Source organism: Daucus carota, chromosome 9 (genome assembly GCF_001625215.2).
Source record: "Daucus carota subsp. sativus chromosome 9, DH1 v3.0, whole genome shotgun sequence".
In the NCBI taxonomy this organism is placed as follows: domain Eukaryota; kingdom Viridiplantae; phylum Streptophyta; class Magnoliopsida; order Apiales; family Apiaceae; genus Daucus; species Daucus carota.
The window spans coordinates 4,029,372-4,048,014 of NC_030389.2; the positions used below are offsets into that span (position 1 = coordinate 4,029,372).

Genomic DNA, 18,643 nt, shown 5'->3' on the forward strand with positions numbered 1-18,643 from the left:
AATGAAAATTATATGATCGTTTCATATTTTATTTTCCCGATATTATATAATTTAAAATTTTTTATTTATAGCATTATTACTATTTAAATATTTTTAATAAATCAATATATTAAGGATATCAAAATATTTTTTATTTGAAAAAATTAACTTATTTTTATTTTTCAAATTAACTACAATAGATTTTATGATTCAAGACATAGAGTATAATTAGAAATAAAATAAAGTTAGAATGGTAAATAAAATAGAAAAGAATTATAAATTGTTTTGAACAAATATAAAAGACTGAACAACAATACCTTTTTCTTTCTTAATTTATTCTTTTCTTTATTGCATTCCTCTACAAAAAGCTCTGTTTTCAAACTAATTAATAAAAATATGTTTTAATGTGATTGCCAAAATTTAAAAAAAACACTTATCTATAATCGATATACCCTCCATCTCCATGACACCATTTTTCTTTTGACATGTATTTTTAGATATATATAAAATATAATTTCACATTTTTATTTGAAAATTTTCTCTTTTAATATAAATATTCAACAATAAATTTTTGTGAGAAAAAAAATTAAAATAATTTTTGAACTTATATATTATAGAAGTCTTAAAACTCATGTTGCAGGTGTAAACAATTGGAAATACGATTAGAAATTTTTTCGACTAATGTAATAGTTATTTCTGATATTAATATCAAAACTTGTTCACTTATAATATTGCTCACAAAATTTTTGTGTAATAATGTATTCTTCTCTGGTAAAATATATCATAGCGTATTCTTTCCTTTTAGTAAATATCACCATATTCCCTCTTTTGACAAACAAATTTTTGGATAGAGTATAAAGGATAGGGATAATTGATAAATATTGGGCACAAAAGTTTAGTCAGCAGCCCTGCTGGGCTTGGTGCTGTGGCGAATGCTAATTGCCTGGCACCATAGAACACAAAATAAAAATAGAATTGCCTGGCACCATAGAACACAAAATAAAAAATACTCCCTCCGTTTCAAATTAGATGTCCACTTTAAAAAAATCACACAGTTTAAGAAAAGTGGATGTTCAGAAATTAATTGCATTAAATGATCAAAATATGTGGAGTGAGATTGATCTAGGAAATATAAATAAGAGATATGTGGAGTAGAATTGATTTTGGAAATATAATTTTGCATTGAAAGTTGAAGTGGACAAGTAATTTGAAACAAATTTTTTTTTTCAAAGTAGACATGTAAATTGAAATGGAGGGAGTAGAAAATAAAACAACCTCATGCCAGAGGAAAAACAATATACAATTTAGCAAAAAAAGGAAAAAAAATTCAGCAGACCAGAAAAAGAAAAGATAATAATAATCAGATCACAGAAGTTGAGAAGTGTAAGATACCGGTGCCAGAGGAAACAACACAAAAAAACCACCACATTCCAAAAAAAAAGTAAATAAATATTCATATACCAGAAGTTGAGTAGTCTATCCTAAAGCAACCACTACTTGTAAAACATGAACACAGTCTCCACAGTCTCTTGGCATTTGATTATTTTCACAAGGAGCTCTTGTGAATTTCGGATATCACACTGACAGTTTTAAGATAATCTTCCTTCATTTCTGAAATTGTTGATGTCATGGACTCTTTGAACTTTGAAACAGAGTCGATCAATGCCAATAGTTCACGTGCACACATTTGAACTTCTTCCTCACTTTGAGCATTTACTTCTTGACACTTCATTTGAGAGGTCTACAAAATAGGACATTTAATATATTACTCTCGGTTGATATCAACCGAACCTGGTAAGAAATAGGAATCTTGGCCGACAACTGATGTTGCCTGGTATAATCCACTTGGATAGAATACCTACCAAGAATACTACTTACCTTATAGTCTGCAATTATCCAAAAAGTTAATTAAATAACTAAGAACATACCCTCAAAAGTTCAGTGGCTTCTTTTTCGACAATATCCATGTTTTGTTCCTCAGCTTTAACATCCTCCACCAACTTTTTAGCTTCCATCATGCATCTAGAAATGTGCTCCTGAGTTTCATCCCTGAGCAAGTTCAATTGGTTTTCCACCTACGATATTGGAATAAATAAATTATACTCAATTTTAGGCTACTTGTACATTTGAAATTACATTTGTTAGGTGTCATCAGGAAAAACAGTCCATTTTATTTAAGAAAACTAAAAATGCAAGCAATCCGAAAGTACAGATCAAAGGACTTAAATATGGCATTCTTGCACAATATTTCCAACTCAAGCTTTCTGTCTTCCTGCACAGTGACATACAAGACTAGTAGAGAACATTTCAGAATAAGCTGGTACTTCAACATGCCAAAGGAAGTTGCTACTATACAGGGACGAAGCGAGACCATAACTTCAGCAATCGGCATGGGCCAATTCAAATTAAAATAACATAAAAATCAAATAATGATATAACAATAAAATTATATTATTAAATATATAATTGATTTATAAATTATGAATTTGGGCCTTCATTAGTAGTCCACTAAAACACTAACAAGTAGAAAATGAAGTGAACAAATCATACACAAAATAAATTTAATGGGTTAATGTTATATATTGTCAATTAAAACAGTGTGCATTCAATATAAAATACATAGATATTAGGGGTATCTCGGGGGGGGGGGGGGGGGGGGGGGGGGGGGGGGGCGGCATGCTCCCTTGGGCCAGTATTAAACTTCGTCCCTGCTACTATGTTATCATCTCACATCTGACCTAAGAAAAATGTTTTCTCAATATCATCAATCTTTTTAATCTGTTGAAAGTTATGCACTGGGACTTTCCCACTAAGAATATGTTCATAAGATGGTGTTTCATGCCCTAAACAAATTGTACGGCAGAAAATGATAAACACATACTTCTACCAAATCATACATCCCCTGTACATATATTCCCATGGACTTTTAGTGGTGAGTTGTGCAGAACTGAAATTAATAACAATGTCCTCCTAATTCTGACTAGTCCAGAATATAATCTGAAATGGTAAACATGTCAAGACTTCACCTAAGCTAAATCTTTCGCTAAAATAAACATCGGTGTCGGCACTTCAAGTAAACAAAGAGGCTATACAACCAAGGTTGAGGTGTTATAAGCATATACTACGAAGTTACAAATTAAACACCCTTACAAAAACATGTAGTGTAATAAGCACTGTCATCAAAATTTAAGAACATAATAAAAATGTATAAAGAGAATAAGTGATGAATACACAACTTAATCACATTTTTAGCAATTTCATAGTTCCAAAGATGCTATTCACATACTTTTGTGTTCATGTACTGAAAAAGATAAAAACTTTGATGTATATTTATAGAATATATAAGTGCACTCATGATGTAGTTATGAAACCCATACACCACAATGATGGGGTATCATGTGTGTGTGTGTGTGTGTAAATTATATTGGCGGGTCTGGGTGATTTTTTTTACAGTACGTTGTTGCTCTTCTTATTAAGAGAAAGATATATGGATCCTCTTAGGTCTAAAATGGGATCTAATATGTCAGGACTTTACAAAAGCTAAATCTTTTGCACCAAGGATTTGGTGTTGGCACTACAAAAAACCAGGATATACAACCAAGGTTGAGGACTAACAATTGTATTAAATGAAGTTCAAAATTAAAATATCAGAAAGAGGAAAGAGGAAAGAAAGCATCGACTTCCTTACGGAAACATGTAGTGTAGAAGCACCATCATCAAAAATAAGAGCATAAATGTAATAAAACAATAAGTGACAAATAAACAACTTCATCACATTTTAGCAATTTTTTAGTTTCAGAGTTGCTATTCACTTACTTCATCAATATGGAATTGAAGGGCGGCAATATGATTCCTTTTCGCTTCAATCTTATTTGCAGCTTCAACAAAAAGTTTCTGAAGAGATATCTGTTCTTCCAACTTCACCATTGAACTTTTCTTGGTCTCCTCAGCCAATGAAGCAAGTACAGGTTTAAGCTTCAATTTGTAGTCTATCCCTAGCACCTCCGCAGGGGTGGAAACTTTTGCATTCAGCTCGTACTGGAATCCATTTCCAAGCTTTAGTCTGGGAAAAACCCAGAAGAATGCAGATTTATATATATATATACAGAGAGAGAGACAGATATATAGAGTTTAATGCATATCTTTATTAAACAAAATAGTTGAATATGTCAATGAGAAAGGATAATGCAGAAACATAAAGATCATCTTAATTCTACAAAATGAATTATTCACAAAATTCTTTTCTGAATGGGCATGCTACAAATGAATCAGATACATTATGCATAGCACATATATAACACCCCAAAGAAGAGAAATTTGTATGGACTACACCTTAATTCCTGTATGCCAGAAGAGTTTAAACATATAAGCCGAATCGTTTCCAAATTTACCAACACAGTGCTATCATAATTCATATATACCATAAACAATATACGAGCTACTTAATTTAAGCGATGACTAAAAAATACATTAAATCACAAAGCACATCGGAGTGACAGCTTGGTTGCATTTAATCATCAGACTCTGCAGGTTATCTTATGTCTTGTCATGACATCACCTTTTACACACTCATTATTCCACAACAAAAAAATTCCCATTCCTCGTATTTCTCCTGCTAAGAGGAGAGTTGTCACATTATTCTGCCTAAATCTGACACGAACCATCATCAATGAATTAATACAGACTGATAATCTTTCTCATTCTACACATGCTTTCTTCAATTCAATACCCTTCTTATCCCTTTTATAGCCCTCAAGAAATATATGCATGCAAGAACACTTGAAGACATGTTTTGCAGATGTATGTAATTCATGTGAAATGATATAGTCACATGGTCTACTGACCAGGCGACTACTACACGTGCACTAGTTATGGACCCATGAGTTGCTCATTCAATTGCGCCCAATCTAACACCAAAGGATGAAACTGTGGAGCTATCCACTAATCATATTATCCTGCTCATGAAACAAGTACCCAATGTAGTATTACTCGAAGGGAGTTCATCAATTTATGACATCAAAGAATATATCTATTGATATTCTAAGTCTAGCTAAGCAAATCATTAATCAGCATTAGAAAGGTGCAACATCAGGTAGACAAGACATCAACAAAACCAATAAGCAGTTACAAAAAAGCAGAATGTTGTCTGCAGCTACTTATTTTAAGTGACGACTAAAAAATGCATTATAATAACAAAGCATGATATAGTGAGCAAAACAAAACACAAACTTTCTGATAGCTTGGTTGCATTCAATCATCAAACTCTCCAGTTCTTTAAACTTCTTCCCAATCTCACTATCAAGTTCCCAAGACTTCTCCTCCCACGCACTCCTTGCAGCCTCAGCATCCCCCGTGTTCCTCTCTACAGCCTGCAACTCTCTCTTCATCCTCTCAGCATCTCTCGCATTAAACCCCTGCTCCTCCACCCTACTTTTCAACTCCTCATTCTCCTCACAAATCCTCTTCCTCTCCTCAACTTTCGCCTCCAATTCCTTCTCTTTCTCCTCCAAACTCTTCTGCACATTTACAATATGCCCATCTAACTGCTCGATCATTGTATAAAACTTCTTCACATCTTCCTCCAACAACTTCCTCTGCTCCTCCAACACCTCTTTCTCCGACGGCCCATTCTTCAACCCCTCCAACTTCCCCTCCAACTCCCTCACTCTCTCTGCCAATCCCCTCGCACCCTCTTCCACCACATTCCTCTCATTCGTCAACTTCTCCAAAAACATCTGATCCTCACTCTCCATCCTCTCATCATCTCCACTAATATAATGAAAGTACCCCCTCAACGCGTAATCAAACATCCCATTCTCCTCATACTCCAACCCATTCCCTCTCGTAACCTCATCGTAATTCCCTATCTGGACCAACCAATGCATAACCCCTAACAAACTAGGCCAAGAATGCGGGGTCCCCGGGGCCTTCAACGCAGACCTATTCACCTTCACGGGACACCCCAAATACTTCAAAACCCCAAACAACTCATCCTCAAACTTATTCCCCCCACTCATCGGAAAATCAAGATTCTTCAGAATCAGCTTAAGCGTTTCAATAATGTCCTTTGCGGACGGCAAAGGGGGTTTGAGCGAGAAAGTCGCGGAGTGCAGAGAGAGGTAGTTATTAACCGTTCGCAGAGCGGAGAGCTGGAATGATTTGTCGGAAATGGGGACGGAAGGATTGCGAGTGGTAGAGGCGATTGAGGGGCGGCTACTGCATAAACTTGCGTCGGAATCGCGGTTAGAGAAGTTGTACTGAAAAGGGTCAAAGGAGGTGGGGGTGGGAGGCGGGGGTTTGCGGTGGTCGCCGGCAATTGAGTCTTTTTGACGGCGAGCTCCGGCGGGTCTCATTGCCGGAAATTAGGGTTTAATTTAAGGCGTGTTTGGGTGTGAAAATGTTTTGGTGAGAGAGAGAGACAGAATTTGTGATTTGTTTTGTTTTCCCGCTTTTTGTTGTTTTAAAGTTCAAATTTTGGGCTACTTTTCGAGGAAACAGTACGCAAGAAAATTTTGAAATTAATATTTCAAAAATTTAGTCCGAGAAAAATGTTGAAAAATAATTTTCTTGAGTGAAGCAAAAACTTGAACTTTCTCGTTAGTTGATTAGAGTTTTATTCGCACTAGTTTATAAACCGCGCTAGGCAGCGATATCAAAATATTTTTTTAAATGAATATTTTATCATGTCATATTATATATAGATTATTTGAAATAATATATTACAAATTTTGAACATTATATAAATAAATCACATAATTTAGTGTGTTCATATATTTTTAGCGTATAATTGTATCTTTATGTAATATAATACGAAATTTAAGAATATAATCAAATTTCAATAAAAAAAGAATATAATCAAATTTGAATAAAGTAGACTCGTACACTACATAATACATGTGAAATTTAAATAATTATATCTTTATGTAACATAATACGAAATTTGAGAATATAATCAAATTTGAATAAATTAGACTCGTATATTACATAATACATGTGAAATTTAAAATAAAATAATAAATATAATCTTCAATTTACTTTAACATTTTTCTTAATTTTTGCGGGCAGCTTTTTTGACTTATCAATTCATTAGACTTTTTTATCGAATAGATTTGAAATTTATAAAATAATCTGATTATTCTATATTATCATTCCTACAATTCAATCTAACTTTCTTCAATTTTTATTTTTGATATTTAAAAGTTAAAAATTTGAAGTTATAAAGTTTTTTGATTTTTGTATATTGTGGTTTCTATTCTAAAACTTACTTCCATTAAATATGCTCCAATATTGTCTTTGATACTATTTAGAAAAATCTGGTCTAAAAAGTTCGACACTGAAAATATAATTGTAATTTTTTTTCTAGGTAGTTATAAACTTCTTTCCTCTCAAAAAAAAAAACTTCTTTCCTACAAATTTAAAATAACAAAAGATAGTTTTTATATGAGATATTTAAAATTTAAATATTAAAGACAAATTAGGATATTAGAAAAATAGGTGAGAGATATTTAATAACGTATCTAATATTAATTATAATCTAACTTAAATATTTTTTTCAATTTTTCCACTATAAAATATATTATAATATTTTGATTTGAAACTTACGGAGACTCTCTTATCATCCGGGAACGTTTCACCCTAAAATATCTTTTAATATTGGCAATTTGAAATTTTCGTCCAATAATTTTGAAATCAAAAGAAGTAGTTTTGAAATATTCTTCCACATATTCGAAACTAGTTGAAACTCCCTTCCAATAATTTCGAAGTCAAAAAAAGATAATTTTAAAATTTTCTTCTAATAAATCTAACTAAAAAATAATTTTTATTTTTGACATTTATAATTCAAAAAATCGGAAAAATTGGAAAAATATGATGGAGCTCTGTCATAAGCGCCATCTCAATGACCTTCCCTTCTCCTTTATACAAGCATATTTTCGAAATCGAAAAACGTAGTTTTGATATTGACCGCCATGGTGTAAGGTGCTGAACCTCACAACAAAGGAACCTGACAGAAATAATGGTGCAGCGGAAATAAACAGATACAAACAGAAGAAGAAGAAGGAGAAGAAGGGAGAGAAAGAGAGAGAGAGAGTGGTGCTAAATTACTATCATTGGAAAAACATGAAAACTTGTCTGGTACTGTGAGAGTGCACATGAATATAAATACATCAGAATGGATTATTCTAGAATGATTAGTCACCACAAATTCTGTTATGCATCAGACTGTCAATTTATGGTTGTGCTCTTGTGTTGCAGGGTCGTAGCTGTGCTTCTGTGGTCATGCACCATGATGTCACGCTTAGGTGACTTAATATCTGTAACATCCTCCCTCAAGGTGGAAGGCTGAAAGAGATTGAGGACTCCCAACTTGGAACATAGATGCTGCAGAGAAGCCGAAGATAAGGCCTTTGTAAAAATGTCAGCTGGTTGAGATGCAGTAGGGATATAAGAAGGCTGAATCATGCCCAACTTGAGTTTTTCACGCACATAGTGGCAGTCAAGTTCGATGTGTTTGGTGCGCTCGTGGAAGACTGAATTGTGAGCAATGTGCAGAGCAGACTTGCTGTCACACAGAAGAGGAATAGGGGTGAGTGTATGAATTCCAAAAGCTTTAAAGAGGCCTAATAACCATGTTAGCTCACAGCAGGTGTCAGCCATGCTTCGGTATTCCGCTTCCGCTGATGATCGTGAGATAGTGTGCTGCTTTTTACACTTCCAGGAAATCAAGGAAGGGCCAAGCATGATGCCATAGCCAGTTAAGGAGAGCCTGGACTCCTTGTCACCAGCCCAGTCAGAGTCACAATACGCAGTAAGCTTGAGAGATTTGCCTGAGGACATGAGAAGGCCCTGGCCAGGTGATGCTTTCAGATACCGAACAACCTTATAAGCAGCAAGTAGATGATCTTGTCTGGGACAAGCAAGAAACTGAGAAAGGACTTGAACAGAATATGATATGTCAGGACGAGTAACGGTAAGATAGATAAGTCTTCCAACCAAGCGACGATATGATGATGCATCAGAATCTCCTAATTGAGCACTGTGATTGTCCTGTAAGGTGTGGTTTTGCTCCATTGGGATTTTGGAGGGTTTGGCACGATCAAGGCCAGTGTCTGTTAGAATGTCAAGGGTATATTTTCTCTGATGCATATAGATGCCTTGAGAGGAACGAGCCACTTCTATACCAAGAAAATATTTCAAAGGACCCAGGTCTTTGATCTGAAATTGAGTGGACAGATAGGCCTTAATCTGAGTGATTAATGATGGACTGTTTCCTGTGATGAGGATGTCGTCAACGTAGACCAGTACAGCCACAAACTGATTTTGCTGGTTAAATGTAAACAGGCTGTTGTCAGAGTGGGATTGAGTAAACCCGTATTTCAGCAGAGCAGTGGAAAATTTATCAAACCAGCATCTGGGAGCTTGTCGCAGCCCATACAATGATTTTCTCAGTCGACACACATACTTAGTAGGATCATGAATGGAGGTAACAGAGATTCCTGAGCTGAGTTGCAAGTAGCCAGGCGGTAGTTTCATATAAATTTCTTCATTGATGTCACCGTGCAGGAATGCGTTGGTCACATCTAATTGAGACACTCCCCAATCTTGTGTAGCTGCTACTGCAATGAATACCCTTACTGTTGTCATCTTGGCAACCGGGGCGAAGGTGTCAAAGAAGTCGAGCCCATAGATTTGGGTGAATCCTTTCGCAACGAGACGAGCTTTATATCGCTCAACAGTACCATTGGGATTGTATTTAACTTTGAATACCCATTTGCAATCTACTATATGCTTGTCGGGTGGTCGAGGTACAATATCCCATGTGTGATTGTTCTCAAGAGCATTGATTTCGAGTTTCATGGCTTTGAGCCAATTGGTGTCACTAGAGGCTTGTTTATATGTGTAAGGAACAGGGATAGAAGCAGTAGCAGCTAAATAGCATTGATATGATGGAGAAAATCTATCATAGGACATGTAAGATTGAAGGGGATATGTGGATATAGAGGTACCTGCAATCATGTTAGTGCAGATTGGTGTAGACTGAGTGGTCAGTGTTGTGGGAATCCCTGTGAAGTCCTTGAAGTGTGCTGGGACCTTCTTTGTTCGAACAGGTCTGGAGTTGACCCCAGTGGTTGTATCTGGAGTGTTTGTAGGTGGTGTGGGTTGAGGCAGAATCACAGAATCCTCCGGAGGAGCATCGAGCAGAGTTGGGGGAAACATTGGTGTATGTTCAGGACCATGAGGCTGATGAAACGGGAAAATGTCTTCAACAAAGTGTACATGTCTGGTAGTATAGCACTTTCTGCTACTAAGTTCCACCACTTTGTAGCCTTTTTGATTAAACGGATAACCAATGAAGGCGCATTTGAGAGCTCGGGGGCCAAACTTATCGGTACCAGCATCATCATTGGAGATGTAACATAGGCATCCAAATGCTCTGAGATTCTGATACTTGGGAGGTTTTTTGAATAGAGTTTCAAATGGAGACTTAAAACCAAGCAGTTTGGAGGGTAACAGGTTGATAAGATGAGCTGCCGTGAGTACACAATCACCCCAATAAGTGATTGGTAGTTTGGATTGAAATTTAAGGGCACGAGCTACTTTGAGCAGGTGCTGGTGTTTCCGTTCTACCAAACCATTCTGCTGTGGTGTTCTGGGACAGCTGGTTTGATGAACAATGCCACATGTAAGCAAATGAGTCTGTAATTCTCTATTAACAAACTCGGTGCCATTGTCTGATCGAAGAACCTTGACAGATGTTTTGAATTGGTTTTGTACATAAGCCAAGTAGTGTTTGAGTATTGGAGTTACTTGAGTTTTATCAGCCAAGAGGAAAACCCAAGTGCATCGAGAATAATCTTCTACAATTGTCAAGAAGTGATGGCATTTGCCATGTGTGGGATATTTATACGGTCCCCACACATCACAATGTATAAGCTCAAAAGCAGAAATACTACAAGTTTCACTTTTATCAAAAGGAAGTTTCTTTTGTTTGGCTTGATGACATATTTCGCAGTCAGCATTCAACTTAGGAATATGCTGTAAGTTTGAAATACTACTAAGAACAGTATGTGAAGGGTGTCCTAGTCTATAATGCCAAACAAGAGATTGATCTTTGTCATGGGGAGCAGCTGCAGTATGAATGGTAACAGATTCTTGAAGCTTTAGGGTATTAAGTCTGTATAATCCATCTTGAAGATCACCAATCGGCCTCTTCCTCTGTGTAACAAGGTCCTGCAGAAGGCATTTTGTAGCAGTAAAATGCAGAACACATGCATTATCAATATTGAACTGAGCAACCGAGATCAAGTTGCACTGAAAGTTAGGTACATAGAGCACCTGTTTCAGGGTAAGATTACAAGGCAAGATAATATCACCCACATGTGTGACATGTGTGGTATTACCATTTGGCAATTGCAACTGAGAGGTCAAAGGTTTGATGTTGCATAGTAAGGATAAGTGAGCTGTGATATGGTGTGTAGCACCTGAATCAATGATCCAGGTGGTGCTGGCTGTAGAATTTATTAAAATGGCAGAATGAGCAGTAAGAGCAGAAGTGACAGTGATACCTGCCATCTGATTGTTGGGAGTAACATTGACAGTGTTTGCTTGGATCCATGGAGCATTGGCTGGTGACTGCTCAGCATTAGAGTCAGATTTAGAGCCTTGAAGTCTGGCTTGGAGAATGTTGAGCAGGTGATCATACTGCTGTTCAGTGAAATTCATAGTATTGCCAGAATTGGTTGCCACTGTAGGCTGGATATTTGCAGCAGCTGCCTTCTTGTTGTTGCTATTTCGAGGTTTAGGTTTTGGTTGGCCATGAAGACGATGCCACTCAGGATAGCCATGGAGACAAAAACATTTGTCCCTTGAGTGACCTGGAAGCTTGCAGTAATCACAGGTTGTTTGCACATCCAGGGATTTTTTGTTGGTCTTTGGTTTAGCAGAGCTGTTCTGCTGAAACTTCACATTCATAGCAAGGTTTTCAGTGGTAACTGGAGAGATTTGGTTGGCACTATCTCTCTGATTTTCTTCTTGAAGTAACATTGCATATGCATTAGCAAGATCAGGTAGGGGTTTCATTAACAAGATCTGGCCTCTAGTATTAGTGAACTGATCGTTAAGACCCATAAGAAACTGGCTTAATTTCATGATATGCTCATAATGATCAAGTTTTGCAGAGTTGTTGCAATTACAGTTTGAATTAGCACAGATACAGCGAGGAATAGGAGATAGGCTATCAAGTTCATCAATGAGGCCTCTGAACTGAGTAAAGTAAGTAGTGACAGATTTGGTACCTTGTGTGAGAGATGCCAAGTCCTTTCGAAGATGAAAGAGGCGAGGCACATTTGACTGCAGGTATCGAGTTGCCAAATCATCCCAGATCTGCTTCGCTGTGGACATGTAAACCACACTTTTCCTGAGATCTGATGAAATGGAGTTGAGAAGCCATGAAACCACCAGATCATTGCTCCTCATCCACAAAGCTAACATTGGTGAATTACTTGCAGGTTTCACCTGTGACCCATCAATAAACCCCAATTTGAGTTTAGCAGAGAGAGCGATCTTAACAGATCGACTCCAGGTACTGTAGTTTTGGTCTGTAAGCACTTCATTAACAAGTGCTACGCCAGGGTTATCTGAAGAACTTATGTAGTAGGGATGGTTAATATCGATAGCTGGTGATGTTGCCATGGAATTAGATCCAGAAGCTCTGTTGGTTACAGCAGCAGCATATGATTGCATAAATATGTGTTTACTGATGGTGAGCTAGTTGTAATCACAACCTCGCTCTGATACCATGACAGAAATAATGGTGCAGCGGAAATAAACAGATACAAACAGAAGAAGAAGAAGGAGAAGAAGGGAGAGAAAGAGAGAGAGAGAGTGGTGCTAAATTACTATCATTGGAAAAACATGAAAACTTGTCTGGTACTGTGAGAGTGCACATGAATATAAATACATCAGAATGGATTATTCTAGAATGATTAGTCACCACAAATTCTGTTATGCATCAGACTGTCAATTTATGGTTGTGCTCTTGTGTTGCAGGGTCGTAGCTGTGCTTCTGTGGTCATGCACCATGATGTCACGCTTAGGTGACTTAATATCTGTAACAGAACCCGTCGTGGTTCATTCCTAAAAGTTAAACCTCTGAACCACCCGCCAACTCAATCATGCTAGTAGAGTAGTAGTTCTTGATCTATTATATGTTCGCATCATTTGCTGCTTTTCAGTTTCCCTGTTAGCATAGCTGTTTTACTTTAACCATATCAAAAATCATTCTCTGCTTAGTATTGAATTTTACCCTGAGAGTCGTATAGTAACACGACACAGATATTTGTCTGATAACAGCAATGTATAGATACTAGTGAATCTGAATCAGGAAGAGAGATCCAAACTAGGAACCTGTTAGTATTTAAACAATAAGGATTTCATTTTTATAGGTTGATGAAACCGATTCAATATGAAAACTCTATATGAGAGTTATGTGCATTGTCTGTTGTTGTGGTAATTTTCTTCCAGTTTTTTTGGTTTAATTTAGCGGAAATTAATAAACATTTCATACAAGTAATTGAGCACTAACCAATTAAGAGGTACTCCTCAACCCCTGCAGGAACAGGGAATCGAAAACTGGGAGTCTGTCGAAGAACTGGTTCTAATACAACAATTCATTAGGAGAGTTTTCTGCATTGTTTAATACCGCCGTACCTCATTTCGCTCCGACTGGCAAATTGCTAAAGCAAGAAGCATAGTTTTAAGGCCAATTCTAATACTACTACAAGAATGCGCGAGGCTCCCTTGAATTTGTTGAAATATAAGTATAAGATCCATAACGGGGTCTCCTCTAACACCTTAAGGTTTTAGATGGAATGGTTCTCTACAGGTTTCACAGAGCATTGGACAGAAATTCACAAAACTTGCTAAATGGCTACTATATTTCTGTGTGACACCCTCGTATGTTTGAGGTCTTTAATGTATGATGCTTCTGTTTTTTTTCGGAGATTCACAGAAAAATGCTAAACCCAGACTCGAACTTGTAGTGACAATTCCGAGAATTCTATATCAGTAGCAGCAACACAAATGCAGGAGCATTTCCAATTTGGTTTCTCTAACAACAAAATACAATTTTAAATGACTTGAATTTCATTTTATTAATTCGTTTAGTTGTTTTGCTGAATTTTTTCTTTCAGACTTTGTAAACGCCTCAGTTTTCAACGCTTGTCTTATAGTCTCCTCCTTGCTTGTCCGGAAATTCGTAAAAGACAAAACCTAGCTGAGGCTACATGTGATTTTCCTCTTTTTTCAGGATAGAGTGTCGGAAGCAGTTAAGATTTTGAAGGATTAATTGAATCATAGCTTTGTCTTTTCCTGTGTATCAATCTTTTGGACTATAAGTTTCTACTCTATAATTTTCTTCCATGTCACGGATGAGATTAGGTAAGAATCTTACATTTTGAGGAGTAAATGGCAAAAATGGTTTACGAAATGAAGTAATCGGAAATAACAAGAGGTTGAAAATTCGAGTCTTTGATAAAACAGACATTATAATATTGGGGCAAGATTTTCAGTGTAATTGTACTTTTCTATTTTTGATAATTCGTGTTCTTTAGATATTTCAAAAATAAAGTGAAGGATGAATGTGTTGTATATAAAGAATGGCAGGATTCATATTCAGTGTAGATGGAGTATGCACTCAGCTTGTGTCTGCCACCTTCTGCTAGGGGTAGGTGACTGCTTCAACAAAACGTATGACTCAAAGGAGAAGACTTTTAATAACACACTGTATGCATGATCTTTGATGATTAATGGGCCGTTTGGATGAGTTTCAAATACGTGTTTTTGCCTAAAGTAAAAAAATGAAGTAGAAATTAGAAACACGTAAAAACTTATAAGTAATTAAAGTGTTTGGAAAAAAGTAGAAGCCATCAAACAAAATCAGTATTTTCAACTTCTTATAGATACTTCTTAAATTTTTACACAAACCGTACGAATAGGTGTTTTTAACTTATAAACCCATAACCCGGGTTTTTAAGCCCGTCCAAACACCCGCTAAATCAGGATTCGGATAATATCATTTTCAGAACTCATTTGTTTCCAAGAAAATTAATTTTGGAAATTCAGTCGGAATTATTATAACTTTCTTCCGCAACCGCCTCCCCATCCCTCCTCCCAGGAATTCTAAAAATGTAACAGAAAAAGTTAAAATACTTTATTCTACAAATGGAAATCATATATCACAAAATGAACTTGGAAAAGGATTATGAAAGATAATATCAAACACCAAGAAAACTTTCTAGTTTTATTTGCTCTTTAGCTGAGTGCAATCAATATTAGTGCTTTTAGAGAATCACAAACCCTACTAACCCTTGTTAGTGGCTTAAACAGTGATTACACTGTTTAATCTAGCTGATTAATTGTGTACATGTGTACATTTTGATTATATAGTGGGAGCTTGTAAAGCATTACCATCTTTGTGTAGCCACTTAATAATCATTTTGCACACACTAATGCTTTAAAACAATGGTTTGAAAAGTAAGGGCATTTTACACCTAGCAAGACATCTGTTTTCTAAGGCAAAATGAGTGTGAATAAGTTTGGTGTTTTCAATAGAAAGGGGTGTGTCCTTGTTACACAAACAGAGGGGCGGATTAGGATCTATCACGTGTTAGAAAGTTGAAACTCTAGTATTTTTTTTGAGTTAATTACACTTTGTAACCTCTAGGTTTGCTCCAAACGCAGTTTACTACCTGAACTTTAAAACGTGGCAATGTGTACCCTACACTTAACATTCCGGTGCAAGTTGTAACCCCTAGTCACTATTCCGTCCAAATCTGCCTTAACTTTAACTGTTTGAGATTTAGCGGTGTGTATTTTAAAATATGTATTTATTTTAAAATTTTAATATAAGTTACATCGTTTATGTAAAAAAAAAATTCAAATTCTAAATCTATATACATATTTTAAAAATTATTTTAATTTTTTTCCAAATATTAGAGTAAATTGAATATTTGAGCCCCGCTACTCAAATTCTTGTAAAATCAAAGATAATTCTACTGATAAATATTTTCATCCTTAATGATTTTGAGTTAGTGGTTCGGTCACTGAAAATCCAAATCGTTGCAGGATAACTTTCATTATCTTGTTGAATTAGCGATCTACTCTCTTTGTCCCGATGAATTGTATACGTGTGATAAAGAATGTTCGGCACGCATTTTTTTTTGAAATCATGTTCGGCACGCATTTTAAAACACTTATAAAATATAATTTCATAAATTATTTTTTTAAATAATATGTAGAGGTATGTTTTTTCCTACACCTCAAATTACGAGAAAAAAAAATCAAAACGACTCTTATTATGAGACAAAAGGAGTAACAACGAACATTGCGGGACGGAGGGAAGAGTTTTTTCTGTAAAAACTCGATAGACCAAGAGACAACAGCGACCTGTGATCTTAAGTCCAACAAAGCGGAATGGCTGATGCTGAAGGATAACATAGCATTATTCAATGACCATTTTCATTTTTCAAGACTCCTTGCCAACCCATTTTCTCACACTCACACTTGCTAAGTCAAATATTTTCCCCAAAATTAATTAAATAAAATCTTCACTCTCTGACCGACATCTTAACTTCCCATTACTTTCATTCAAGTGGGGTGGTTCAAATTTTTGGACACTCCCAACTACAACAACTTGCCTTTTTAACAAGTTATAAATGAGCCAAAAACAAATCCATTTCCACTCCATCTTTAAAGTACACTACACTATAGTTTGTTACATTGGCATTTTACAAAATATACTTTAAAGATGTCTATGGGAAGAGGCAGTGCAGTTGCAGTGGTCTTGGTGCTTTTCTTGGTTGCTCTTCAATATGAAGCAGCTCAAGCTGCTTTCTACACCGTCGGAGGCGCTGGCGGGTGGTCGTTCAGCTCCGGTTCATGGCCTAAAGGCAAGCGCTTTAGGGCTGGTGACGTGCTTGGTACGTATCATGACTTAATTATATTCTGAAGTAAGGTCTGCGTACATCTTATCTTAATATTCGAGTCGACGTTATGCATGTGTTTTGTTTACGTACCAACGTTATTCCTTGAGATAAAATAAAGATTATGCAACATTTTGTCTATATTCTCCTTTTGAAAATCTTCCTATTTTTTTTAGTTTTGCCGAAAAATTTAAGATCTGCGTACATCTTACCTCAGATCCAGAGCGCAATAAAGCATATTTTGATCAAATTTGAGGTTATGTCACATTATTTGGTTCTAGAAACTTGGCTAACAACTTGTGTAATCACAGTGTTCAAATACAACCCATCAATTCACAATGTGGTAGCGGTGAACAGAGGAGCTTACGGCAGTTGCAGCACGCCGCGGGGGGCGAAAGTGTACACTAGTGGAAATGACAGGATCAAGCTTGTTAGAGGACAGAACTTCTTCATCTGCAACTTCCCCTCACATTGTCAAGCTGGAATGAAGATTGCTGTATCTGCAGTGTGATTTATGTTAATCTTCAGACATATATGTACCTTGTAAGAATAAATAATATTTAGTACAAGGGCCTTGTAACCAGGGGCAGATCTAGGAAGAGGCATGAGGGACACGTGCCTTGCCTTTCATGTAACGGCTATATTTCATGTTTGTGGGTTTTATTTGAGTGCTCTTGTGTAATAATAAGATGGTGTTCATTATGAGGTAACCAAGGGTTTATGTTTCATGAGAGTTCTTGTATATCATGATGATATTGTATCCTCTATTATTATTTAGATTTGACTATGAGCATGTTTGTGGGATTTAAGTCGGGGTTTAAACTTTAAAGTGATTTTCTCACTTACTGTATAAACAGACGTTTTTCAACTTAAAGTCAGAAATGAATTCAACCCGGAAGCTTAAAACAAACCAAACAGAGCATGCTGTGCCCTGAACTCTGATCGCGGCGTGGCTGGTCACTGAAGGCCAATAGAAAAAATAAAAATCAAAGCCCTGATTGGTCTTGAAAAACCAGTACTACAATCTTTCAAGCCTAGATGGGATACCGAAGATTGATATATACTATCCGAAGGCTCGGATCATTCGTAGTCATGGTCTGTCGTCGTTCAAATGATATTTAAGCTATAACAATATGATTGCGTACATTTATACAGATCGAAAGATTCATTCACTTGTAACTTCTTAAAGATTTTTAATTTTTTTGCTATGATTTGGTTATTAATTTGTTTGCTCGAGCATTCAAACGCTTAAGTTTAGCTCTGAGAGCTTTGCTTATCGAGCCTTGTGAGTCACAAATTGAACAAAAAACTTCTCAAGGATCGGGGTGGATTGATTTTCAAACAAGGTGATCAAAAGGCATGCTCATTTTCCCTGTCAAAACTGTGAAGCAATGAACCTAGAATCAGGGGAAGGGTGCAATTAGCCTGCGGAAAATCTTTCTCCCAGCCCCAAATGGTATAAACTCAGTTTTTAGACGCTTGTGTCCTATACTTGATCCAAGAATTATCAAGTTTGAGAAACAAAACATCGTTTCACTGTACCTTCCAATTGCCCAAGCATTGACAATAACTCGCGGGTCTTTAGCTATATAGTAGCCCGTGAGTATCTTAGACTGCTTTTCCGAGCAAGTAAGCATAGTGTTTCTGTTAGCCTTTGATTTTTACTGATGATAAACAACTTTTGA

At 36.2% G+C, this 18,643-nt stretch overlaps 2 protein-coding genes across 2 annotated transcripts; one reads left to right on the top strand and one right to left on the bottom strand.

Moving 5' to 3' along the window:
* Positions 1-1,317: 1,317 nt before the first annotated feature.
* Positions 1,318-6,412, bottom strand: LOC108201094 (kinetochore protein NDC80 homolog). The gene is made up of 4 exons (XM_017369396.2): positions 5,209-6,412; positions 3,796-4,042; positions 1,908-2,054; positions 1,318-1,720 (listed from the first exon to the last, which is right to left on the bottom strand). The coding sequence occupies exons 1-4, from the start codon at positions 6,330-6,332 to the stop codon at positions 1,526-1,528; spliced, it is 1,713 nt and encodes a 570-aa protein (XP_017224885.1). The 5' UTR covers positions 6,333-6,412; the 3' UTR covers positions 1,318-1,525.
* Positions 6,413-16,696: 10,284 nt separating this feature from the next.
* LOC108201108 (basic blue protein) lies at positions 16,697-17,686 on the top strand. Its single transcript, XM_017369415.2, has 2 exons — positions 16,697-16,955; positions 17,270-17,686. Exons 1-2 carry the CDS (start codon positions 16,784-16,786, stop codon positions 17,467-17,469), a joined length of 372 nt encoding a protein of 123 aa, XP_017224904.1. The 5' UTR covers positions 16,697-16,783; the 3' UTR covers positions 17,470-17,686.
* The last annotated feature ends 957 nt before the right edge of the window (positions 17,687-18,643 follow it).